This window comes from Podarcis liolepis, assembly GCF_965112155.1.
Source record: "Podarcis liolepis genome assembly, chromosome: 9".
Taxonomy (NCBI): Eukaryota; Metazoa; Chordata; class Lepidosauria; order Squamata; family Lacertidae; genus Podarcis; species Podarcis liolepis.
Genome location: NC_139564.1, coordinates 2,499,414 through 2,526,860, shown reverse-complemented (window position 1 = coordinate 2,526,860; position 27,447 = coordinate 2,499,414). Strand labels below are relative to the sequence as shown.

General features: G+C 48.2%; 1 protein-coding gene across 1 annotated transcript in view; it reads left to right on the top strand.

Moving 5' to 3' along the window:
- Positions 1-27,447, top strand: part of SIGLEC1 (sialic acid binding Ig like lectin 1) — a 45,499-nt gene that overhangs the window by 8,407 nt on the left and 9,645 nt on the right. The window contains exons 4-16 of the mRNA XM_083520422.1: positions 2,893-3,156; positions 4,238-4,492; positions 7,917-8,216; positions 10,895-11,149; positions 12,441-12,743; positions 13,934-14,188; positions 16,494-16,796; positions 18,515-18,775; positions 20,119-20,424; positions 21,920-22,171; positions 22,890-23,195; positions 24,211-24,462; positions 26,401-26,703. Coding sequence (XP_083376548.1) covers positions 2,893-3,156; positions 4,238-4,492; positions 7,917-8,216; positions 10,895-11,149; positions 12,441-12,743; positions 13,934-14,188; positions 16,494-16,796; positions 18,515-18,775; positions 20,119-20,424; positions 21,920-22,171; positions 22,890-23,195; positions 24,211-24,462; positions 26,401-26,703 — 3,615 coding nt within the window. The remainder of the gene's footprint in view (positions 1-2,892; positions 3,157-4,237; positions 4,493-7,916; positions 8,217-10,894; positions 11,150-12,440; positions 12,744-13,933; positions 14,189-16,493; positions 16,797-18,514; positions 18,776-20,118; positions 20,425-21,919; positions 22,172-22,889; positions 23,196-24,210; positions 24,463-26,400; positions 26,704-27,447) is intronic.

Genomic DNA, 27,447 nt, shown 5'->3' with positions numbered 1-27,447 from the left:
CCTCTTGGTCAAACCGAAAGAAGACTCACACACAGAGAAACCACTCCCGTATGTGAACATAGCCACGCCTCAGAATGTAAGACGTCACTCAGAACTGTTTAACCCTGTAAGTTCTGATTATCTTCACAAGTTAGGGGCTTCCCCTGCATGCGAAGACAGGCTTTGGCGAACGGAGCAGACGAGATCATGAGTGGCTCCAACAGGCAAGAATTCGGTTCTGGACATGTTGTAAAGAGGGAAGTGAGGGGCAGATGAGGCTCCTCAACCGGGGAAGGTGGCCCCTCTAGGAGAAGAGAACTCTGATCCTAAACCACAGCTACCCTGAGGGACATCTTTGGGAGAAGAAAAGGCTCAGGAGTAAACACAAATTATAAGTGGAGTCCCTAAGATGGTTGGATGGCATCTTGTGCTCCTTCTTCCGGCAACTCCTGCAGCCTAGCTGGTGCCAAACGTCTTACTCTGTTTTCCTTTGGACCCCATCAGCGAGGTGAGGAGGGGGGGTTCTTGTCATCTGGGCAGCCCAAAATCTCCAGACACCCTGCCCAGGCTTGCTCCCCAGAGAAGTCACTTGAGTGACGCAGCAGCTAAAAAAGCCAATGCAATTCTGGGCTGCATCAATAGGAGTATAGCATCTAGATCAAGGGAAGTAATAGTGCCACTGTATTCTGCTCTGGTCAGACCTCACCTGGAGTACTGTGTCCAGTTCTGGGCACCACAATTCAAGAAGGACACTGACAAACTGGAACGTGTCCAGAGGAGGGCAACCAAAATGGTCAAAGGCCTGGAAACGATGCCTTATGAGGAACGGTTAAGGGAGCTGGGCATGTTTAGCCTGGAGAAGAGGAGGTTAAGGGGTGATATGATAGCCATGTTCAAATATATAAAAGGATGTCATATGGAGGAGGGAGAAAGGTTGTTTTCTGCTGCTCCAGAGAAGCGGACACGGAGCAATGGATCCAAACTACAAGAAAGAAGATTCCACCTAAACCTTAGGAAGAACTTCCTGACAGTAAGAGCTGTTTGACAGTGGAATTTGCTGCCAAGGAGTGTGGTGGAGTCTCCTCCTTTGGAGGTCTTTAAGCAGAGGCTTGACAACCATATGTCAGGAGTGCTCTGATGGTGTTTCCTGCTTGGCAGGGGGTTGGACTCCATGGCCCTTGTGGTCTCTTCCAACTCTAGGATTCTATGATTCTATGAGTGCTGCTAACACAGTGATTTGACTTCACCCCTGGAGGTGAATACTCCATTGTCTCTTGAGATAGATGGGTGCCAGCAGCAACCATTTATGCCCTGCCTTTCTGGTCCAGGTAGCTTTCCAAGAAATTTAATGAATAATAAGGATGTGTTTGTGGGAGCAGAGTTCTTGGGTTTCTTGCATTTTGTGTTCCCATTTTGCGTGGTTATGCTGTAACATGCCCTGTGATCTTCCAATGAATGGTACCTCAGGTTTAATTACAGTGGTACCTCAGGTTACAAACACCTCGGGTTGCAAACACTTCGGGTTACAGACTCCACTAACCTGGAAGTAGTACCTCGGGTTAAGAACTTTGCTTCAGGATGAGAACAGAAATAGTGCAGGGGCGGCAGTGGTACCTCAGGTTAAGAACGGTTTCAGGTTAAGAACGGACCTCCGGAACGAATTAAGTTCGTAACCAGAGGTTACCATTGGTGCTGGTTTTGACCTTTAAAACCCTATGTGGCCTAGGACCCACGTACTTATGGGACCGCCTCTCCTGGTATGCCCCACGGAGGACTTTAAGGTCCATAAATGACAACATTTTGGAGGTCCCAGGTCGCAAGGTGGTTGGATTGGTCTCAACTAGGGCCAGGGCCTTTTCAGCACTGGCCCCGACTTGGTGGAACGCTCTGTCCCAAGAGACTAGGGCCCTGCAGGACTTGACTTGCAGGCCTGCAAGACAGAGCTGTTCCACTGGCCTTTGGTTTGGACTCAGTCTGTCCCTTATGTTTCCCTCTCCTTATGGTTTTGATCTATGGACTACTTTTAAAATGAGGCTGCATTTTAAATTGCATTTTAACCTGTATTTTAAATTGGGTTTTTTTCTGTTTTCCTATTATGTTTTTACTGTAATTTTACTGGTGTTAGCTGCCCTCAGCCCGGCTCTGGCCGGGGAGGGCAGGGTATAAATAATAATAATAATAATAATAATAATAATAATAATAATAATAATTACCACCACTGTAATTAATAATAATAATACAGCACCCTAATAATGAAAAGACAGTGATGGCTGCCAACCTGTAAAAAAGGTAAAGGGACCCCTGACCATTAGGTCCAGTCATGGCCGACTGGGGTTGTGGTGCTCATCTCGCTTTATTGGCCAAGGGAGCCGGCGTACAGCTTCCGGGTCATGGCCAGCATGACTAAGCCACTTCTGGCGAACCAGAGCAGTGCACGGAAACGCCGTTTACCTTCCCTCTGGAGTGGTACCTATTTATCTACTTGCACATTGACGTGCTTTCAAACTGTTAGGTGGGCAGGAGCTGGGATCCTAGTTCCTGGAAGCAACAGGAGGGGGAAATGTTGCTCTTGTGTTCGAATCCTGCTCTACTGGGTTTCCCAGAAGAGGCATGTGGTCAGCCACTGTGAGAACCGGTTGCTGGAATAGATATTCTGTTGGCCTTACCTTCTTATGAAAAGACAGCCTTCATTTCCCTATGATGGATTCAGTGCTCAAGAAAATGGATGGTATTTTGTTTTTCTTTCTTTTTTCTTTTCTTTTTCTTTCACTGTTATTTCTTTATGCTGACTTTACACTTGCATCTGAAAAAAGCAATAAAAATATTTTTTTTAAAAAAAAGAAAATGGATGTTGCGCTCAGCGAGCCACCGTCATTCCTGTTCTTCGTCTCAAAGTCTTCCGCTTGCTCTTAGATCCCCCCAAAGGCGTGAAAGTGTCGCTCAATCCCTCCTCCAAGAATATCCGAGTGGGCGATGAGGCATCCCTGACATGCACTGTGGACAGCAGCAACCCCGAAGTCACCGCCTACAGGTGGTTCAAAGATGGCGTCTCCTGCGGAAGCGAGCCACTTAAAACCATCAGCAGTGCTGCCCGTGAGGATTATGGCCTGTACCACTGTGAGGCAGAAAACTCTGTGGGCACTGGGGTGGCCGAAGGGGTAACCCTCTATGTTTTCTGTGAGTACCAAGGAGAGGGACTTTGGTGTACGTATCTGTGTACATATTTATTCATTTTTGAGCCAGTTACATGCATCTTCATTTAAAGCAAAGGATTGTGGGAAATGTAGTTTACCCCTGAAAGAGCTACGGTTCCCAGAATCTCTTAACAAGGATTCTTTGCTTTAAGTGGTGTATGTGTGATCTAAATCCAGGAGATTAAGCAGATGGCATGTGTGGGGAAGGTGGGCTCCATCCCATATGGCCTCTGCTTTCAATTGTCCAGCTGTTGCTTTTGCTTAATCTCTTGCTTATGCCTGAAATTATTTTGGGAGTTTTGAGTGGTACCCATGCAAATGGAGAACTGACCTGTGGCTAAAGAAAAATAAGCTGAATCTTGCAAATCATTACAAATGTGCCACAAGGTTTAAGTAGAATATGCTACGCAAGCCTGTCGATGTTTCAGACTTCCATCAGCCTCAGCCAGCATGGCCACTGGGCTGGGATGATGGGAATTTGAGTCCCACAACATCTGGAGAACAGCAGGATGGGTAGCAATATTGTCCATTCACCATGAATGGGGTAACTGTGCCCCTGAAAGACCAGGTGTGCAGCCTGGGAGTCATTCTGGACTCACAGCTGTCCATGGAAGCGCAGGTCAATTCTGTGTCCAGGGGTGCTGGAGCATGGTGATGGAGCATGGTAAATAGAGCATGGTAAATAGAGCATGGTAAATAGAGCTACAAAGCTCTTTGCTGTCCCTTGACTAGGCGTGTCACCCAATGAAGGAGGGGAAGTGTGACCAGCGCCATTAATTCCGGGGTCATTCCATTTTTATTTCTGGTTTTCAATTTTATACATTTCAATAACTTTACAATAATTTCAACATTTTGAAAATCGGCTCCCCCCCACCTTTCTGCAGTTCCTTTTTTATATATTTTCTGCATATTCCAAATTAACTTAACTTACTCATTTATTCGTCTGCTTTAAATACATACTCTTATATAACTGCAGGTTGTACTGCAAGATTCCGGGGTCATTCCAAGTATGGCATTACTGAAACTAGCTTTTTCTCACGGTTCCTTCTCCCCTAATCTTCCAGCTGCTGTGCTGTCCATCAGCCCTTCTTCCAGTGTCAGGGAAGGGGAGACGGTCACGCTGACCTGCGACGTCCCTGGAGAAGACAAGCAGGAGATCCACTACAGCTGGTACAAGAATAACATCTGGATCAAGGAAGGCAGCGCCCGGATCCTGGTCTTCCATGAGGTTTCGGTGGGAGACACTGGCTATTACTCCTGCAAGGTGCAGAATGACAAAGGGAGTGAGACATCCCAAGCTATTGGCCTGAGCGTCTTCTGTGAGTTTCCTGATGTTCCCTCTTGCGCTTCATGTTCAGGGCACACTTCGTATCAGGGATGGGGAACCTGTGGTTTCTCAGAGGTTGCTGGATTCCAACCCCCATTATCAGCCCCAGCCAGCATGGTTAATGCTCAGCAAATAGGGGAATTGTGGCTCACAGCATCTGGGGGCATCTGCAGATATATATACAGTAGACCTGAAGGAGCATCTCCACTCCCATCGTTCAGCCCAGACACTGAGGTCCAGCGCCGAGGGCCTTCTAGCGGTTCCCTCCCTGCAAGGAGTGAGGTTACAAAGAACCAGGCAGAGGGCCTTCTCATAATAATAATAATAATAATAATAATAATAATAATAATAATAATAAATTTTATTTATACCCTGCCCTTCCCAGTTCAAAAACCGGGCTCAGGGTGGCTAACAACAAATTTAAAACACTTAATTGTAAAAGCAGCATAAAATACAGTATAAAAACATGAATGACAATAAAATTCAAAGTTCAGAAATAAATTTAGGGGAAATCCATCTAATAAGCATTCTCAGTACAGTCATACCTCATGTTACGTCACCTTCATGTTATGTTCTTTCAGGATACGTCCCGCAGCGACCCAGATGTACTAGAAAGGGTTACTTCCAGGTTTCGCTCCTCACACATGTGCAGAAGCGCAAAATGACGTTACGCGCATGAGCAGAAGCAGCGAGTCGCAGCCCGGCAGGCGGGCCGCTGTGGGTTGCATTCTTTTCATGTTGTGAACGGATCCCGTTCACAACCAGAGGTACCACTGTAGTGGCGCCCTCCCTGAGGAACACCCTCCCATCAGATGCCAAGGAAATAAACAACTATCTGACTTTTAGAAAACATCTGAAGGCAGCCCTGTTTAGGGAAGTTTTTAATGTTTGATGTTTTATCGTGTTTTTAATATTCTGTTGGAAGCAGCCCAGAGTGGCTGGGGAAACCCAGCCAGATGGGTGGGACATTAATAATAATAATAATAATAATAATAATAATAATAATAATAATAATAATTCCCCACTCCTGCTGTATCTGAACCTTTCCAACAGTGGATAGGAATGTTTTTCAACCTGTAGCAAAATCCCTGCATTAAATGGGGGTCATCTGGCATAGAGATGAAATACAGTCGCTTACAGATGTCCCCACTCCCATGAAAAAAAACGGAACTGATTCACAAAACCATCAATTTTCACTTGATTGGGTGCTGAACAAATTGGCTGGAATTTTATACAGATAGAAATAATAGTTCTGAAGCAATCAACATACTCCCTTGCCTTAATCCATCCTTTCATTTCTTTAAAAGATTCATTTTTTTAAATTATTACATTCCTATCCCACCTTTCCTCCAAGAGCTCAAGGTGGCGTACCTGGTTCTCCTCCTCCCTAGTTTATCCTCACGACGACTCTGTGAGGTAGGTTAGGCTGAGAGAGATACGGTCTGGCCAGGGCCGTCTTACCCATAGGCGCTAGGGTGCGGGGCACCCGGGCGCCGGGCTCTCAGGGACGCCAGGCCGAGAGTTTGCGGCCCGAGAGTTGAGTCCGGGGAAGAGCCCGTCTGTTGGTCAGAGCGCCGCAGTGGGTTCTTCTGCGAGTTCAGGGGGAACCGAGCCAGCGAGACACTGAGGCAGCTGGCCATCCAGTCCCACCCCCCTGCATGCCTGGGACTGGGCAACCTGGGGGGGGGGGCGCACCAGGCAGATCTTTGCACCCCTGTGCTGCATATGCTTAAGACAGCCCTGGGTCTGGCTCCTGGCAAACTGAGTGGGGACTTGTTTCCGAGCACAATTCAAAGTGTTGGTGCTGACCTTTAAAGCCCTAAACGGCCTCAGCCCAGTATACCTGAAGGAGTGTCTCTACCCCCATCGTTCTGCCCGGACACTGAGGTCCAGCACCAAGGGCCTTCTGGCAGTTCCCTCATTGCGAGAAGTGAGGTTACAGGGAACCAGGCAGAGGGCCTTCTCGGTAGTGGCGCCCGCCCTGTGGAACGCCCTCCCACCAGATGTCAAAGAGAACAACTACTACCAGACTTTTAGAAGACATCTGAAGGCAGCCCTGTTTAGGGAAGCTCTTAATGTTTGATGCATTACGGTATTTTAATATTTTGTTGGAAGCCGCCCAGAGTGGCTTGGGAAGCCCAGCCAGATGGGCGTTGTAATCAATTATTATTATTATTATTATTATTATTATTATTATTATTATTATTATTCCCTGTTCTCCCAGGTCCTAGTCCAACAGCAACACCACACAGGCTCCTATATGGTATTCCTAGGGTCGGTCACAACCATAGAGATGATCTGCAGGGCCAGCCCTACAATTAGGCAGATTATTGTCCGGTGTTGGTTTCTGTGGGGCAGGAAGTGGCACTGAGGTGTGGAAAGACAGAGCTCTGCGTGCCCCTTGCCCAGCCTGACATCCTCTGAGCCAAGGATGGGAAGATGTCAGGTTTGCGGAGACAACTTAGGTCTCGGTTTGCTTTTTACTAAAACCCTGAAATCCACATGCAAAATGGCAGTTTGAAATGGGAAGCAGCATGCACAGGGCTTATTCACACTTCATTTTCGCCCTACACTTTTCAGGGCAGAGGTCTGTAGTTTAACACTTCGTGTCCAAAGGTCCTTCTCCCTCCCTATTTTTCTCCGAAAATTTCCCCCATGCAAACTGCTCTTTAAAGCCAAATCAGAGCCGGCAGCAATTTGGGTTTTTCGCAGATTGATGTTTGTTCCAATTGAGCTCTAAAGAGCAGTTTTTCTGGGGGAAAGCTCCAGAGAAGGGAAGCTTGGACACGGAGCTTTAAAGCACGGACCCTGCATGGAAAGAGCAGAGGAAAAGTGAGTGTGGATGAGGCCTTAGAATTGTGAGACGAGGGACGTCTGGCCCTGCAGCCGATTCTGGAATTCCCTGCCACTTTAGGCAGCTGGGATTCAGGGTAGAGTAGAAATTCAGTCCTTATTGAAATGCAAACTTATCTAACTTGTACTTCCTGGGAAAATACGCAAACCGAAATGCAGCTCTCTTTTGATATTCTCTCTTCCTAGAATTTTGCAGAACACCTCTCCCACCAAAAGTGCAAACCTGAGCAGAGAGTGTGCGCAGCCATGCGCATGTTAGTGGGAAAGACATACAAAAAAGCATTATATTAGAGAAAATCGCATGCAAGAATGTATGTGTTAGGAGAAAATGCACACCCACATATGCAGCATGCAATATTTTGCAAGCTAACATGGAAATGTGGAGAACTGAATTTAAGAAGGGAGACATAAAAGACGAGAGAAACTGAAAGTGGTCAATTTGTCCGTCCTAATTTGGGATCAGTGCGGCGTTTCTGTTCAGTTGGAGGGGAGGCCCTCCTACGAACCTGGAAATGTACCTGCTCCTAAGATGTGCATGCAACGATCTTGTTTCTCCTGCACAGACCCTCCGAGGGCCCCTTCCCTCTCCTTGTTCCAGGAGGCCCAGGAAGGGCAGCTGGCCATCATCTACTGCACCGTCGACAGCAACCCCCAGTCCGCCCTGAGCCTTTACCGGGACAAGCGGCTGATCGCCACCACCAGCTCGCACTCGGCTCCCAGCCAGCGGATCAGCATCAGCACCACACGCAACTCTTTGAAGCTGGAAATCCAGAAGGTCGTTCCAGAAGACCAGGGCGAGTACCAGTGTGTAGCCTCCAACGCGTACGGGAACGCCACCACTGCGAGATTCTTCGGTGCTCAAAGTAAGATTATTGCAATGGGCTGTGTGTGTGTGGCTGCCTCTGGGACTTCAGCTGGTGCAGAAATTGGCAGCCAGGTTGCTCACCAGAGCAAGCCGCTTCGAGCGTATAAATCCAATCCTGGCTGCCAATTAGTTTCTGGGTCAAATTCAAAGTGCTGGTTTTGACCTGTAGTGGTTTGGAGTTACTCGTGCGTAAACTGTCCCCTTTTGGAGCTTGGCTGCCTGAGTTAAACCGTCCTGACTGCACAGCCCATCTCAGCGTGGCTGCCTCAGTCGCTCGCAGAGTCTGTCTGTGGGCGTTTCTTAAACCATTGCCAGCATAAGAGTTGCTTGACTCCCAATCGTCTCCGCCTCTCATTGCGCGGGAGTCTCCTGCGCAAGGAGGGCGTGGGTAGTGGAGGACCAGGGCTCTCCTCACTGACTTCCAAGGAAGAATCCCGGAGCCCTTCCACCTCTTCTCCCATTTGCTCTCCTGGCTCCTTGGTGTTACGCTGATTTCCTTCCCCCTCCATCAAGCTGCGTCTCCCCCTAGTGCTTGTTCCTTCCCCTGCAGAATCAGAGAGCCTCTCCTTCGCCTGTTGCTCTGATGTCAGTTTCCTGACATGACCTATGAAAGCTTAAATGGCTCAGGGCTGCAACACCTCAAGGACCGCCTCAGCCCATGTGAACAAACCCAGACCCTGCGATCATCCTCTCAGGCCCTTCTTTGGGTGTCTGCTCTGCGAAAGGTTCAGAGGGTGGCAGCACGAGAACAGGACCTTTTCTGTTGTGGCTCCCCACTGGTGGAACACTCTCCCCAGGGAGGCACACCTGGCGCCTTCATTCCATATCTTTAGGTGCCAGGAAAGAAACATTCTTCATCAACCAAGCCTTTGGCTGTTCAGCAATCTATGGCCTTTTAAATGTGTGGTGGGGTATTGTTCTTTATATCATTATGTTATGCATTTTGTCTTTTTATATTGCAAAACATAACATCTCCAGTTAAAAGACTCTCAGGCAGAGCAGAGTGAGACCCCAGAGTCTGTTCAGCTGCGAAGTCCAGTGATTCGGCTCAATATGAAACCTCTTTGTATCTCCACTTGATTAGGGCTTGCCCTTCTAGCTTTGCTTGGTCAACACCACTCACCAGTTGGATGTGGTTTCTGCACAGCACGGGGGTTGGACTAGATGACCCTTGGGGTCCCTTCCAACTCCACATTTCTATTGTGGGAATGTTCTGGGGTGCAGGAGAGGATATATTGACTAATTATATCCTTATCCAACTTGTGCTAACAAGTTCCCAAAATATCAGCAGAGTTCATATACATTCCCCTTTAAGTTCGCAACGGTAACGTGTGCACAGGTTCGCTAGAACCTCTATAATAATTACTCTGGTAATTTCCCCTTTGTTCCCTCTTAAAATACAAGACACAACACAGTCTTCTGTTCACAATATGATCCCAGAAGGCAGACAGGCTTAAAAAGGTTACATACACTTAGAATCTATCTTATAGCAAGATAGACCTTATCTCCTCTCTTGGCTGAGAGCCACGAGGGCATCTTTAGATGCTTCCTCATCGAAGGAAAATGGCAGAGAGAGAGAAATGGCTGCCTGCCCTGTGCTTTTGTCATTACCTGCACAGGTGAGGCCACACCCACCTCTGGTCACATGCAGAGGAAGTCCGTCCCCAGGAAGTTTACCTGCTTGCTGGACAGACATCCCTCCCCATGTTCTAACATGTACACTCTAGGAATGTTGTCATTGACTGCTCCTGTGTTTACATCCCACATCTATGAGGTTGAATCCTGACAAGAGAGAAGTACTGTTTTAGGGGACAGGAGGCGGGTGGGTGTGGGGGACTCCCTGGTCCTGAATGGGGTAACTGTGTCCCTGAAGGACCAGGTGCGCAGCTTGGGAGTCATTTTGGACTCACAGCTGTCCATGGAAGCGCAGGTCAATTCTGCATCCAGGGCAGCTGTCTACCAGCTCCATCTGGTACGCAGGCTGAGGCCCTACATGCCCGCAGACTGTCTCGCCAGAGTGGTGCATGCTCTGGTTATCTCTCACTTGGACTCCTGCAATGCGCTCTGTGTGGGGCTACCTTTGAAGGTGACCCGGAAACTACAACTAATCCAGAATGCGGCAGCTAGACTGGTGACTGGGAGCAGCCGCCAAGACCACTTAACACCGGTCCTAAAAGACCTACATTGGCTCCCAGAACATTTCCGAGCACAATTCAGAGTGTTACTGCTGACCTTGAAAGCCCTAAACGGCCCAGTACACCTGAAGGAGCGTCTCCACCCCCATCGTTCTGCCCAGACACTGAGGTCCAGCACTGAGGGCCTTCTGGCGGTTCCCTCACTGCGAGAAGCCAAGTTACAGTGAACCAGGCAGAAGGCCTTCTTGGTAGTGGCACCCGCCCTGTGGAACGCCCTCCCACCAGATGTCAAAGAGAAGAACAACTACCAGACTTTTAGAAGACATCTGAAGGTAGCCCTCTTTAGGGAAGCTTTTAATGTTTAACAGACCACTGTATTTTTTTTTAAAAAGGAAAAATTTAGACCACTGTATTTTAATACTTTGTTGGAAGCCGCCCAGAGTGGCTGGGGAAACCCAGCCAGATGGGCGGGGTATAAATAATAAATTCTATTCTAGTCTATGATTCTATGATCAACGGTCTCTGTTTGCTCTTCTCCCAGCTGCTAGGGTGGTGGCCAGCCCTTCCCAAGAGTTACCCGAAGGCGAGCGAGTCACCCTGACCTGCATGTCCACCTTGGAGATGGGAGATGGGACCAAGTACACGTGGTACAAGAATGCCAAGTGGCTGCAGGAGGGGGTGGAGAGCTCCCTGGTCTTTCCGGCGTTGGCCAGCGGTGATGCAGGAACATTCCACTGCGTTGCTCGGAACGAGAAGGGCAGCAGCACATCGCCAGCCATCACCCTGCGCGTCTTGTGTGAGTAGCCCATCCGACCCATCTCATAAAACGTGGCTGGAGCCATAGCGGTCTAGAGCAGGGGTAGAGGACCCAAGGGCCACATTGCCTTATGGGAACCCTATAGGGCCTGCATGTCACTGGTGGGTGGTGCTAGAGGAAAGGTGTTATGTACTGAAGTTCTCACCCTGGGCCAGCAGGGGGATACTGTAGATAGTTATGCAAAGCTAAAAAAGCCAATGCAATTCTGGGCTGCATCAATAGGAGTATAGCATCTAGATCAAGGGAAGTAATAGTGCAACTGTATTCTGCTCTGGTCAGACCTCACCTGGAGTACTGTGTCCAGTTCTGGGCACCACAGTTCAAGAAGGACACTGACAAACTGGAACGTGTCCAGAGGAGGGCAACCAAAATGGTCAAAGGCCTGGAAATGATGCCTTATGAGGAACGGCTAAGGGAGCTGGGCATGTTTAGCCTGGAGAAGAGGAGGTTAAGGGGTGATATGATAGCCATGTTCAAATATATAAAAGGATGTCACATAGAGGAGGGAGAAAGGTTGTTTTCTGCTGCTCCAGAGAAGCGGACACGGAGCAATGGATGCAAACTGCAAGAAAGAAGATTCCACCTAAACATTATGAAGAACTTCCTGACAGTAAGAGCTGTTCGACAGTGGAATTTGCTGCCAAGGAGTGTGGTGGAGTCTCCTACTTTGGAGGTCTTTAAGCAGAGGCTTGACAACCATATGTCAGGAGTGCTCTGATGGTGTTTCCTGCTTGGCAGGGGGTTGGACTCGATGGCCCTTGTGGTCTCTTCCAACTCTATGATTCTATGATTCTATGAAATGATCGAAAGTGACGTTCAGTGATTCAGCTCAGTTCAGAGGGTGGCTGCATCTGGCTGTGCTCTGATGTCCATCGATCCCACCTTCGTCGCCAGAGTTAAGTTTGATTGGATAGTTTTAGAAAGTTGTTACAGTAATGTGGTACTGGAGCTCTATATAAGCAGGCTGACTGAGCCCTTCAGTTCAGTTCTGTTCTGGCCTCTTAATAAACAAGAGCTGTTTGAAGAATCGCTGTGTCGTCTGATATGTTCACCCACAACTTAACACGAAGGTGGGTGGAGCGGTGATGGGACACTTAGCTTTGTTCCAGGAAAGGGTTGTGGTTGATTCTTGCACTGCAGGGGGTTGGATTTAATACTTTGTTGGAAGCCGCCCAAGGTGACTGGGGAGACCCAGCCAGATGGGCAGGGTATAAATAATAAATTATTATTAAATTATTATTATTATAACGGATTGTTCTCCACTCCAAAGATGCCCCCAAGCAGCCGGCGCTGAGGTCCTTCCTGGAAGCCCAAGGAGGACACCTTGGTGTCATCCAGTGCACAGTTGACAGCGAACCAGCCTCCGAGATAACTCTGCGCAAGGGTGACACGCTCATCGGGTCCACCACCATTGCCCACTCCTCCGCCGACCCAAGAGTGAGCGTGATCCAGTCATACAACACACTGAAGGTGACCATCAAGGGCGTGAGGCTGGAAGATGAAGGAGAGTACTTGTGTTCTGCTCAGAACCGCTATGGACAATCCACAGCCTCCATGGACTTCACAGCAGAAAGTAAGTCACAGAGATTTGAGAAGCTAGCGGTCCAGTTGTCAAAAACCTCCCCCCCCAAAAAAAAATGGAGGTTACGCTTTATATTACATTCAGACCCTGGTATTCTTTCCTTCCTACCTGCCATCCTTAAGTGGCATGTTATGTACTGAGTTGAATAGGATCCAAAAGGCAGCAGTCTGATTGGTCCTAGAACAATAGGATCCAGAATGCAGCAGTCTGATTGGTCCACAGGAGCCACCCAATCCAGCTCCTGGTGGAAGTGAATCCGCAACCTGATTGGCCTACAGTCCTGGAATTAGCCAATCACGTGGGGCCCATTGTGTAAATAATGTATATAAAGCAGATATTTGGGGGAACTCCTATTCCTCACTACTATGAGCTGAAAAAAGAGCATGAAATCCACACTCGACTCCGAGTATATTTCAATGCCCCTTGAGGGTCCCTTCTATGATCGATTGCTGCTGTATCTGTGTTAACCCATTAGGGTTTACTCCCCTTTAAGGCACTCACCTCTGAATCACAGACTTGTAGAGTTGGAAGGGACCCAACTGCCTGCAATACAGGAATTGTTGTTGTTGTTTAAACTTTTTAAATTTATTTACAACATAATCCACAACAGCTCATACATACAAACAAACCCACCACCATTGACAATTAAAACATATCAAAATTAAACTCCTATCCCCTTACACAAAGAAAACATATCATAAAAATAAAATTTCCCTTATCTTGTAAATGGCCTCCTTATTTACTTCTTGTATACTGTTTCTTTTATATGTGATTATTACAATTTTTCCTAATTATGACTTTAAAAACCGCAAAGTCTCCTGTAGGAATTAATCGAAACAAGTCCAGGTGTATATTTTGGGGCACTGTTTGGTAAAGTAGTCTCTGCATTTCCCCCATTCTTTTTTAAATTCTTGTCTAGGTTGTCCCCTAATTGTCTCTGTTAATCTGGCCAATTCAGTATAATCTAATAATTTATCCTGCCATTCCTTTTTCGTTGGCACAAATTCTTTTTTTCCAATTTCTGTTGTTGTTAGTTATTTCTGCGGTTTATATACTGCCCTTTATCTAAAGATCTCATGGTGGTGCCCAGCATCAAGGACACAAGAAGCACACCACAGCTAAATGCAGGAATCGCAGCTGACAATTGCCCCTGTTTTATTTCCCGCCCAACTGTCCTCCAGCTGCAAGAATCACCGTCTCCCCGTCCTCAGCGGTGCGTGAAGGTGAGGCGGTCCAGCTGTCCTGCGAGGTGAGCAGTGATAACACCACCTCCAGCAACTACACCTGGTACAAGGATGGCCTTCCTCTCCCCGAGGCCCGTGGGGATTCCCTGGAGTTCCAGCGAGTGTCCAGAGGCGATTCGGGAAACTATCGCTGCCAAGTGGAGAACGAGAAAGCCAGCAAGAGCTCCACCGCTGCCACCCTGTCTGTGCTGTGTAAGAGTCTCTGCCTTTTGCAGTTTTGTTCAAGATCAGAGGTCAGCAAACTTTTTCAGCAGGGGGCCGGTCCACTGTCCCTCAGACCTTGTGGGGGGCCAGACTGTATTTTTAAAAAAATAATGAATGAATTCCTATGCCCCACAAATAACCCAGAGATGCATTTTCAATGAAAGCACACGTTCTACTCATGTAAAAACACCAGGCAGGCCCCACAAGTAACCTAGTCGTTTAGTCATGTCCGACTCTTTGTGACCCCCTGGACCGGAGCACGCCAGGCACGCCTGTCTTCCACTGCCTCCCACAGTTTGGTCAAACTCATGCTGGTAGCTTCGAGAACACTGTCTCACTATCTTGTCCTCTGCCGTCCCCTTCTCCTTGTGCCCTCAATCTTTCCCAACATCAGGGTCTTTTCCAGGGAGTCTTCTCTTCTCATGAGGTGGCCAAAGTATTGGAGCCTCAGCTTCGGGATCTGTCCTTCCAGTGAGCAGTCAGGGCTGATTTCCTTCCGAATGAAGAGTCTCCTCCAGCACCAGAATTCAAAAGCATCAATTTTTTTGGCTATCAGCCTTCTTGATGGTCCAGCTCTCACTTCCATACATCACTACTGGGAAAACCATAGCTTTAACTATACGGACCTTTGTTGGCAAGGTGATGCCTCTGCTTTTTAAGATGCTGTCTAGGTTTGTATTTGCTTTTCTCCCAAGAAGCAGGCGTCTTTTAATTTCGAACCTGCTGTCACCATCTGCAGTGATCAAATAACCTAGAGATGCATTTTAAATAAAAGGACACATTCTACTCATGTAAAAACATGCTGATTCCTGGACTATCTGAAGGCTGGATTTAGAAGGCGATTGGCCCGGATCCAGCCCCCGGGCCTTAGTTTGCCTACCCATGTTCAAGATGCTATCAAATTAGACTTCCGGAAGTCTTTCCCCGCAAACACTCTCTCACTCAAAAATCTCATATACATATAGCAAAAGTAGGCAAGGCGATTCCCTCCCGTCAGCTGGCTTCATGGCTGTAAATTAATCAGCTGCTCTCAGATCTATTTCATATGAGATAATCCAGGATATCACATCCACGTAGGAAAACAGCATGTCCTCTGTAACCTGCCCCACCTGTCTTTGGGCCACAGCTCTTGGATTTAAAGACTAACAAAATGCAATGCTAGAAAAAGAGGCAACGTCATAAATGTTTGTAAAATTATGCGTGTCCTTGAGAAAGAGAAGAGAGGCAAGTTTTGTAGTGCATATAAAAATAATAATAATTATTATTTTATTTATTTATTAAATATGTATACCTCCTTCATCCGATGATCTCAGAGGAGTTCACAAGATAAAAATACAGGATAAAAGCACACAATAAATAGTTAAGACTAAACTAAACAATAACCCCACTCCCACTAACACATTTAAAAGGCCACAGAATATTCATCAGCCAAAGGCCTGGTTGAAGAGGAAAGTTTTCGCCTGACACCTAAAGATGTATAATGAAGGCTGAAGGAGCGTCTCCACCCCTGTCGTTCTGCCCGGACACTGAGGTCCAGCTCTGAGGTCCTTCTGGTGGTTCCCTCACTGTGAGAAGCTAGGGAACAGGGAACCAGGGAACCAGGCAGAGGGCCTTCTCGGTAGTGGCACCTGCCCTGTGGAACACCCTCCCACCAGATGTCAAAGAGAAGAACAACTACCAGACTTTTAGAAGACATCTGAAGGCAGCCCTGTTCAGGGAAGCTTTTAATGTTTAACAGACCACTGTATTTTAATACTTTGTTGGAAGCCACCCCAGGGGGCTGAGGAGACCCAGCCAGATGAGTGGGGTATAAAGTATTAGAATTAGTATTAGGCTCCAGATGAACCTCCCTGAGGTGATACTATAACCTTGAAAGATAGCCCTGGTGGGACCCTCCCTCTGATCCTTGCTCCTCCCGATCCAATGCCTTCAAATTTCTCTTTCTTTCCCAACTCCTTATAGTTTCTTCCTATAGTTTCTATAGTTCCAATCCTATAAAACATACTATTGGCCAAACACTCTCTATTCAAAGTTATACATTTTCATCACATAAATTAAATGCTATTATCTGATCAGTTGTCAGGCAACTCATTCGGAGCAAGAGATATAATTTCGCATTATATAATTTCGCATTATATAATTATCCAACTTCTTATAGTTTCTTCTGAAGTTTCAGTCCTATAAAACATATGGCACTGTTAATTATAATGCAATTTCGCATTATATAATTTCACATTGGCACGGTTTCATTCGTTAAAAGCCTGGGTCTCACATGTGTGTCCTCTGGTTCCAGACCCCCCTGGGAAGCCTCGGGCGTCAGTCTTTGCGGAGACGGAAAGAGGTCGGGTCGCCATCTTCCAGTGTTCAGTGGACAGCAACCCTCCATCCCAACTGGTCCTGTATAAAGGGGGTGAAGTCGTGGCTTCCAGCAGCTCAGTGAACAGCGCAGCCTCCCAGAGGGTCAGCATCACGGCCGCTCCCAATGCCATGCGGGTGGAGATGAGAAACATTGAGCCACAGGACGAAGGCAGCTACAACGTCACAGCCACCAACACCTACGGCTCTTGCTCCAGGCTGGTGTACTTCCGTGTGCAGAGTGAGTGCAGAGAGGCTGCGATTGTGGCGCCGATAATAGCCGTGTGTCTATTTCAATGTTGCCGCCATATTGCCAGGCGTGGAGAGTCCTCTCCTCCCTTCGGCAACTTCACAGATGAGAATTAACGAGCAGTTTATCATTTATAGTCCTTTTTATTCAGTCGTCTGGTTGCAAGCAAAAATCCACATCTCTCAACAAGGAGGGCAGTTGGCTACTCCAGATCCTCCCCCTTTCCGGCCCCCACAACATCCTGGGCGATAACAGGAAGTGTGGTGTAGTGGTTAAGAGCGGTGGACTCGTAATCTGGTGAACCAGGTTCGCTTCCCCGCTCCTCCACATGCAGCTGCTGGGTGACCTTGGGCCAGTCACACTTCTTTGAAGTCTCTCAGCCCCACTCAACTCACAGAGCGTTTGTTGTGGGGGAGGAAGGGAAAGGAGATTGTTGGCCATTTTGAGACTCCTTAAAGGGAGTGAAAGGCGGGATATCAAATCCAAACTCTTTTTCTTCTTCTTCTACATACTTTGTTCTCTAATAAGGGCAGATCTCCTAGTTTCGGGAGAGGGAGGGTCCCCCACACCACTCAGTGTGATGTAGGAGAGCCAGTGTGGTGTAGTGGTTAAGAGCGGTGGACTCGTAATCTGGTGAACCGGGTTCGCTTCCCCGCTCTTCCACATGCAGCTGCTGGGTGACCTTGGGCCAGTCACACTTCTCTGAAGTCTCTCACCCCCACTCACCTCACAGAGTGTTTGTTGTAGGGGAGGAAGGAATAGGAGAATGTTAGCCACTTTGAGACTCCTTAAAAAAGTAAAGGTAAAGGAACCACTGACCATTAGGTCCAGTTGTGGCCGTCTCTGGGGTTGCACACTCATCTCACTTTACTGGCCAAGGGAGCCAGCGTACAGCTTCCGGCCCATGTGGCCAGCATGACTAAGCCGCTTCTGGCGAGCCAGAGCAGCGCACGGAAACGCCGTTTACCTTCCCACTGGAGTGGTACCTATTTATCTACTTGCACTTTGACGTGCTTTCGAACTGCTAGGTTGGCAGGAGCAGGGACCGAGCAACGGGAGCTCACTCCGTCATGGGGATTCGAACCACCGACTTTCTGATCGGCCACATGACCCGGAAAGCTGATTGTGGACAAACGCCAGCTCCCTCGGCCTGAAAGCAAGATGAGCGCCGTAACCCCATAGTCACCTTTGACTGGACTTAAATGTCCAGGGGTCCTTTGTCTTTACCTATACAGTCATACCACATGTTACGTTTGCTCCATGTTGCGTTTTTTCATGTTGCATCCCACGGCGACCCGGAAGTACCGGAAAGGGTTACTTCTGGGTTTCGCCAGTCGCGCATGCACAGACGTGCGAGATAACATCACGCACATGTGCACAAGCGCTGAATCGCAACCCATGCGTGCACAGACGTGCCGCTGCGGGATGCGTTCCTTTCATGTTGCGAACGGGCCTCCAGAACAGATCCCGTTCACAACCAGAGGTACCACTGTATAGAAATATCTGCATGAATGAATAAATCCCCTGAGCATTCATTCTTTGCTGCATTTAAGCCTGTTACCTAGTTTCCTGGAATTCTAGACTTGTTCCATTGGAAGGGGTCATCTAGTCCAACCCTCTGCAATGTTGGAATCTTTGGCCCAACCTGGGGCTCGAACCCATGACCCTGAGATTAAGAGCCCCATGCCTGACTTTCTTCCCCAATCCAGCTGCAAGAGTTCTGGCTTCGCCATCCCCCGAGTTGCTGGAAGGAGAGGCGCTCACCCTGAGCTGCGACGTGATGGGGTCTGCTCCCGAGGAGTCCACCTTCTCCTGGTACAAAAACAGCAAGCGCCTCCAAGAGAGCGATGCCAGCACACTCACCTTCAAGGCCATCACCAGCAGCGACGCTGGATCCTACCATTGCAAAGCCCACACGCTGGATGAGGCCAGCACCAGCGTCTCTCCAGCCATCAGCATAACTGTCTTTTGTAAGTGCCGGTGTTTTGCCGGTAGCATCCCTAACTTGGATTAGACTCCCTTCAGTCAGCTTGGGGTGGGCGATAGCCAGACGTTAAGCATGCAATGAGGAAATGCCACATCCTTCCCAATCCCAAGGGACAGATTCATTAACATTAACAAAAATGAGGTCCAGCGCCGAGGGCCTTCTGGTGGTTCCCTCCCTGCGGGAAGCCAATTTACAGGGAACCAGGCAAAAGGCCTTCTCGGTGGTGGCACCCACCCTGTGGAACGCCCTCCCACCAGATGTCAAAGAGAAAAACAACTATCTGACTTTTAGAAGACATCTGAAGGCAGCCCTGTTTAGGGAATCTTTTAATGTCTGATGCATTATTTTAATATTTTAATATTTTAATATTTTGTTGGAAGCCGCCCAGAGTGGCTGGGGATACCCAGCCAGATGGGCGGGGTATAAATAAATTTATTATTATTATTATTATTATTATTATTATTATTTCTTAACATGTGCCCTGGAAATCTGGAAAATTGGATCCCCTCCAAAGTGATGCCAAAGTTTTGTGATGTTTTGTGCCACGAACCCTGCATTTCATGCCACCCCCTGAAACAGAGTAATTCATACTCAGACCAGGAGCAATGGGTGCCCCCCACAAAACCCAACACCGTCCGATTCACCCCAAACCAGTGCCAAACTTTTGCAAGAGTTTTAATAAAAATTAAAACAATTGTATTATTTATAACCCCACCACCATCACATCCGGCTGGGTTTCCCCAGCCACTCTGGGCAGCTTACAGAATATATAAAACACAATAAAGCTGTTTTGTGCCACCCCACAAATGGAGTAACTGATATTCAAACCAGGGGCCATAGGTATCCCCACTAAAATCCAACCCTGGAGGGTGGGGATTCTCAACACACAACAGCCCAAAATGAGCCCAAAACATTGGCATCGGTTTGGAGTGGATCCAAAATTCCTGGTTCACGCATTAATGAAGCTCCAAGGGACCTCCAAGCCATTTCAAACTGGATTCCTCCATGGCACTGCCTACAGGTGATCAAAAATCCGGTTGTGTGTCTCCTTGAGAGTTTATAGACAAAATCTTTTCATAATCTATGGCCTTTTAAAGGGATGACATGAGGGTATTTTCTCTCTCTCCCCCTCCCTTACTATTATTATATTAAGTATTTTGTGTTTTCTGTTGCAAACCTCCCTGGTCTCTTGAGGAAGGGCAGTTTTATAAATACGATAAAGGATAACGTAATAATCATTTGCCTGTCCCGAGTCAACAATCAGCTGGAAAGGAGGTAGTCTCCACCATCGACCCTAAAGCTGGCGTCTCTCTCCTGCCTGCACAGATCCGCCTCGGAAACCTCAGGTGACCTCCTTCCTTCAGACACAGGGCAGGCAAGTGGCCGTCATTCACTGCAGCACCCAGAGTGAGCCCCAGTCCCAGCTGGCCATCTACAAGGGTGGTGAGCTCCTGGCCTCCACCATCAACTCTGGCATGGTGGTACCCAACCCGCGGGTCGGCGTATCAGCCTCGTACAACAGCTTGAGAGTGGAGATCTCCCACGTGGTGATGGAGGACGAAGGAGAGTACTTCTGCTTTGCTGGCAATGTGCACGGCAACGCCAGCTCCTCGGTGATGCTCATCGCAGAGAGTGAGTAGGAGAAGGGGTGCGATTGTGTGAAGGGTGGCTCAGCAGGTAGAGCATGAGACTCTTTATCTCAGTGTCAGGGATGTTCCTCCCCAGAGCGACAGCGAGGACTCCGGAGAGGAAAGAGGGCAGACTGGGGGGGGGGGGGAGTAGAGACTTGATTCCTTCCCACATTGAATCATAGAATCATAGAATCATAGAGTTGGAAGAGACCACAAGGGCCATTGAGTCCAACCCCCTGCCAAGCAGGAAACACCATCAGAGCACTCCTGACATATGGTTGTCAAGCCTCTGCTTAAAGACCTCCAAAGTAGGAGACTCCACCACACTCCTTGGCAGCAAATTCCACTGTCGAACAGCTCTTACTGTCAGGAAGTTCTTCTTAATGTTTAGGTGGAATCTTCTTTCTTGTAGTTTGGATCCATTGCTCTGTGTCCGCTTCTCTGGAGCAGCAGAAAACAACCTTTCTCCCTCCTCTATGTGACATCCTTTTATATATTTGAACATGGCTATCATATCACCCCTTAACCTCCTCTTCTCCAGGCTAAACATGCCCAGCTCCCTTAGCCGTTCCTCATAAGGCATCGTTTCCAGGCCTTTGACCATTTTGGTTGCCCTCCTCTGGACACGTTCCAGTTTGTCATTGTCCTTCTTGAATTGTGGTGCCCAGAACTTGAGAGTGATGTAAGTCCTTCACGCTCTGGATTGCAAGCTGTTGAAGCCGGCTGCAGGGCAACAGCCACTGTTAGATTTGGCTCAAGAGGAGGAGGGGCTGGCTCCTCAGAGCAGGAGGAAGAGCTGGGTATTAGGGCAACGTCGGCCCAGCAGGAGGTGGGGGAAAAGGTGGAGGATATCCTGCTGGCGCAGACAGCAGCATCCAGTGGGACCAACTGATTCATCCAGTGGAGCTCAGATTGCAGCAACTGTGTAATTACTAAATAAATCTAAGAGTAATTAACCTGCCAAGGGACGCGGGTGGCGCTGTGGGTTAAACCACAGAGCCTAGGACTTGCCGATCAGAAGGTCGGCGGTTCAAATCCCCGCGACGGGGTGAGCTCCTGTTGCTCGGTCCCTGCTCCTGCCCACCTAGCAGTTTGAAAGCACAAAGTGCAAGTAGATAAATAGGTACCACTCCAGCGGGAAGGTAAACGGCGTTTCTGTGCACTGCTCTGGTTCGCCAGAAGCGGCTTAGTCATGCTGGCCACTTGACCCGGAAGCTGTACACCAGCTCCCTCGGCCAATAAAGCGAGATGAGCGCGCAACCCCAGAGTCGGCCACGACTGGCCCTAATGGTCAGGGGTCCCTTTACTTTTAATTAACCTGCCAGCTTGCCGTGTCTTGTATGAGAGAGACATTGTAACTCCTGACACTCAAAGTCATGGGTGTTCGAGCCCCAGGTTGGCCAAAGAGATTCCTGCATTGCAGAGCAGCCTTCCTTTTTTAGATCTGCCCATTAACAGAGCTCTGTTTTCCTGCCTTCCATGGTCGGTCTGCTTAGCTGCAAGAATCTGGATTTCTCCTCCGGATGTTCTCGAAGGGAATGCAGTGAACCTCACCTGTGCAGCTGACAGCAATACAGCTGGCGATCCGCACTACACCTGGTATAAAAACAACAGGTGGTACGCTGAAGGCGCATCGAATATGCTGTCAATTCCCCACGCTACTGTGGCTGATGCTGGCTCCTACTACTGCACAGTGAAGAACCAGGAGAGGGTTCGGAACTCCTCCTTGGGCACTCTGAACGTCCTCTGTAAGTCCCTGAATTTACAAACTGTTGTTGCCCAGTCTCTGTGGTGGTGGGTGCCCATAGAGCAGAAGGAAGGGAGGCCACCTGTAGGTGGCGCAAGAGACAGCGGCAGGCAGAGTCAGCCAAACGTAACTTTCTTCTCCTACCTGTTGAGTTCTACAAAGGCAGCACTGAGACTATGAGCTGTGCATAAATTCTATGGAATAAATAAATAAGGATCAGGAGAACTGAGGCCTGCAATAATAATAATAATAATAATAATAATAATAATAATAATAATAATAATAATAATAATAATTTATTATTTGTACCCCGCCCATCTGGCTGGGTTTCCCCAGCCACTCTGAGCGGCTTCCACAGAAACAAAAAATACACTAAAATCACACATTAAAAACTTCCCTGAACAGGGCTGCCTGCAAAAGACCCCTTAACGCTACCCCTGCCTCCCCTCACCAAAAATGCAAGTATGATGCTTCTAATTTGCATAATTTTCGAGCAGTCGAAATCTCGCAAGTTAACTGTGCATAAGATGCAATCACACTATGCTGCATTTTAATGCATTCCCCTCCCCCCCAAAAAAACTTGCTTAGATCAAAACTGGAAAAAAGAATGGCTTGGCTACATTTTAAACCCAGAATGCGTACGCACATCTTTTTGTTACTGCTGCATAACTCAGTCCCCTGATTCTGCTGATTTCTCTCCTCTTTCCCCCTACTGGAAGATCCTCCCAGGAACGCTTGGGTGAAGTCTTTCCTGGAGACCCAGAAAGGGATGCTGGCCATCATTGTGTGCTCTGTCGAAAGCAACCCCGGGTCTGTGCTCTCCCTCCTCCGAGGCAACAAAGTCCTCGCATCAAGCTCTTTCCAAGCCAGCCGGGCGCCAAACCACAGGCTGCGCGCTGCTGCCTCTCCAAACTCCTTGAGACTCGAGATCAAAGATGTCGGCCTGGACGACGAGGGGACGTACGAGTGCCTGGCTAGCAATGGCATTGGCAAGACCAGCACCTCCTTAGACTTCACAGTGGCGAGTGAGTGAAGACACCTGGCGCTTGGGGAAGGGTTGTATCTCAGTGGCAGAAGGTCCCAGAAAGTCAATCCCCAACAGCTCCTCTAGGTAACTGGGGAAGTAGGTCAGACCCAAGAGAGCCCATCTAGTCTAGTATTTTGTTTTGTGGCCAGCCAGGTATCCCAATAGAAAGCCCCCAAGCATTACCTGAGTGCAGCATCTTTCTCCCCGCTTGCGATTCTCCAGCAAGTGGTCTTCACAGGTGTATTCAATAGTGGTAGGAGAGCACAGCCATGTTAAGATTCCTGCTCCGTGTTTGCAGTCATGAGATTGTTGTCTATCACATGACGGTGTATGTTTTCATTCCACAGGGTGGGAAGTGACGGAGACAGGATGTTTTGGTGTTACTGTGTTCCGTGAAGTGGGACTATTGTCCTTTGTTCTTTCTCTCTTTGCTGTCTGATGAGAAAGAGGAAGGAACAAAGGGCAAAATGTGCAATATATGTAATATATGTAAATAAACGTAGATTAGCCACAATGCTGTGCTACTGAGTTTGTTACGCAAACTGCGAATACTCTGCAGGATCCCTAAGCGTGCCAATGCCTTTTGGCATCAGTCGCTGTGATGGTTGGGCAGAAGAAAGCTTTTGACGCTCCTGAATGATTTACCAGGAGGGAGAGAACATGCCAGCCAGGTGTGTGTCTCTGCCAGGGTCCTACACGAGAGTAGGATGCTCCTAACAAGCCATTGTGGCTAGTGGCCATTGGTAGACTTGGCCCCCATTCATTTTGTCTAATCCTCTTTGAGAGCCATTGAAGTTGGCGGCCATCACTACATTCCATGGCTGCTAATTTCGTTGTTTACTTCTGCACCGTGTCAAGGAATGCTTCCAAACAATACAGGCACAGTATATTTTTGTTTTCCATGTTAGTGTACATTAAACAATGATACTTAGCACAGGCCAAGGAAGCCAATAATTCCCTGTTGGAGCTGGTGGCTTCAGTCCGTTTCAGCTTCCTTCTTCTCCATCTTGCAGCTACGAGGGTTGTGATTAAGCCAGTCTCAGAGGTGCGTGAAGGGGATCGGGTCTCTCTCGTCTGTGAAGACAGAAGCTCCCCATCAACAGCTGTCTACACCTGGTACAAGAATTCCAGGTGGCTGTCTGAGGGCCCGGCCCCCTCCCTCATCTTCCAGGCGGTGGCAACCAGCGACGTGGGCTCCTACTCCTGCCAAGTTCAGAACGAGAGGGGGACCAGGAAGTCTCCACCTGCCGCCCTGAGGGTGCTCTGTGAGTACAGCAAGAATTCCCTTTTGGAATGGGTTTGTGCGTGGACTTACGAAATGTTCCTTAAACCATGGGGCTGGTCTTGCAATCTGCACACTGGAGCCTGTTAAAATGACCCATTTTGGCCAGGGAAGAGTCACTGTGCACAGTGCTGATTGGCTAGCACCTGTGCCGTCATGAGTCTACTTTCCTTCTCCTCCTCCACACCTCCCAAACTCCCAGGGTAGTTTTTCAACTTATAAAACGTTGAGTGGAGCAGGGGACAGGAGGAACTTTTTAGGAATGGACACATAGGGCTCATTAACTGGGAAAGGGGGATTCTTCTGCTATGAAAAATCTTGAAAACTTTTCAAAAAGGAAAGAAGAAAGAATGACTTGTGCCTTAAATATGGAGGCAGAAGCTAAAGTGACAACTAACTCAGCGTTCTTATTGCTAATCTCTGCACTTTCTGATTACAATCTGAAAGGGAGGGAATCTGGGCTCTCTCCCCATGGGGAAAAACACTTGATTGTGACTTCCATTTCGGAGACAAGATTGTCCTGAGAGACATTTTGAAGACTTGGGGATGGAAGTGCCTGTCAGCCTATTTCCTTCCTTCCTTAGGTACAGTTCAGTCTATTTCTGCAACCATTTGGGTTAGTTTTCATACATTTCTACTGATACAGTACACATATTTAGCACCCAGTTTGATCTAACATATGCCTTATTGCAAGCCATTTCTCCTAATCTGATCCATTTTTGTGAACACTTTCCCTTAATATACAGTACACTTCTTTGGTTGGATAGCTGCGCTGCAAAATCCAGAGAAGTACAAATTAAAATGCTGCTTGCATTTCATGTCTCATAGTGAAGTGCAAATTGGAGGGGGTCACATTAAAAAAATGCAAAACAAATTTCTCTCCCATTCTCAGTGAGGACTAGAAACTCTTTCCACAAAGCAATCTGAGGTTTGCAGTACGTACCCAGTACTTAGAATTATAGAATCATCGAAGAAGTGGAAGAGACCCAAAGGGTGGCGCTGTGGTCTACACCACTGAGCCTTTGGGGCTTCCCTATCAGAAGGTTGGCAATTCAAATCAAATTCTTCTTTTGTGTTTCAAAAGTTTTCAACCAACCTAGCTCCTGCCAACCTAGCAGTTCGAAAGCATGCCAGTGCAAGTAGATAAATAGGTACTGCTGCGGCAGGAAGGTAAACGGCATTTCTGTGCCCTCTGGTTTCCATCACGGTGTTCCATTGCACCAGACGCGATTTAGTCCTACTGGCCACATGACCCAGAAAGCTGTCTGTGAACAAAGGCTGGCTCCCTCGGCCTGAAAGCGAGATGAGCATCTCACCCCAAAGTCGCCTTTGACTGGACCTAACCGTCCAGGGGTCCTTTATTATTATTTATTGAATTTATATACCGCCCTATACTCAGGGGTCTCAGGGTGGTTCACAAAATAAAATCAAGGTATAAAGCCACAAAATATCTAATAAAAATAAAAACAACAAACCAATAGCCCCCCCAGAAAACACATTTTAAAAGGGCATAGTATGTAAATAAGCCTGGTTAAAAAGGAATGCTTTTGCCTGGCACCTAAAGGTGTATCATGAAGGCACCAGGCAAACTTCCCTGGGGAGAGCATTCCACAGACGGGGAGCCACTGCAGAGAGGGCCCTGTTCTCGTGTTGCCACCCTCCGGACCTCTCGAGGAAGAGACACATGAAGAAGGGCCTCAGAAGATGATCTCAGGATCCGGGTAGGTTCATATGGAAAGAGGCATTGTGAGGTATTGTGGCCCTGAGCCGTTTACCTTTACCTTTACCTTTACCTTAGCTAGTCCAGCTCCCTTGCAATGCAAAAATGCAGGTATCCATGGTTTAAATCTGGCCCTTGCTGCCAGGCCACCACCTCTTGTGAAGAAACATCTTGACACGTGACATCAATTCTCCCCCACAGATGCTCCAAAGCAGCCCTCCCTGACTTCCTTCCTGGAGACTCAGTCCGGGAGCCAGGCCATCATCGAGTGTACGGTTGAGAGCCACCCACCCTCTGATGTCACCCTGTACAGGGAGGGCGTGATCCTGGCTTCCAGCAGCAGTTCTGGGACTCTCCCTACCCAGCGGCTCATTGTCCACTCAGCCCACAACGCCCTGAAAGTTGAGATCAAGGACCTCCGCCTCGAAGACAACGGGCAGTACCGATGCTCCGCTAAGAACACCTATGGGGAGACCACCGCTTCCATGCGCTTCAATGTGGAGAGTGAGTGATTCTCTGCCACCCTCTCCCCTTCCTATGTGGGGGAATGACCCTTTTATGGGTGTCCAGCAGAAGCACGACTGCCAACATGCGTGCCACTTTCGGCCCCAGAAGGGGGCAGAACAGGATAGGACAGGGGCGGAAGAGGCTTACGCATGATGCACCAGATGCCACAAAACATAATAATAATAATAATAAATAGGTATTGTTGTGGTGGGAAGATAAATGGCATTTCTGTGCGCTCTGGTTTCCGTCAGTGTCCCATTGTGCCAGAAGTGGTTTAGTCCTCCTGGCCCCATGACCCGGACAAACGCTGCCTCCCTTGGCCTGAAAGCAAGATAACCATCCAGGGGTCCTTTACCTTTTTACCTTTTACTTAAGGGCTTTCGATACTAATAGCAACACTTTGAACTTGGCCCAGTAGCAGATGGGCAGCCAACACAGACCTCTGAGCACCGCTGTTCTGTGACTACAAAGCATCCCTCCTGTCAGCAAGGGTGCTGCAGCCTCCTACACTAAGGTTACAAGATTTTTTTCAAAGAATCCGGGAACACTTTTTTAAGAGAGAGAGAGAGAGAGAGAGAGGGGGGGGGGAGTTATTTTAAAAAAGATTATTATTTTTCAAAAAGAAGAAGTAATATCTTCTCTTCTGTGGTTTCCTCTGTCGCGTGGCCTTCCTCTGGGCCCCATCCTGCTCTCTCAGAGCGCTAGCCGCTGTGGAGTAGGCTCAGGTCAGACCTGGGCTCG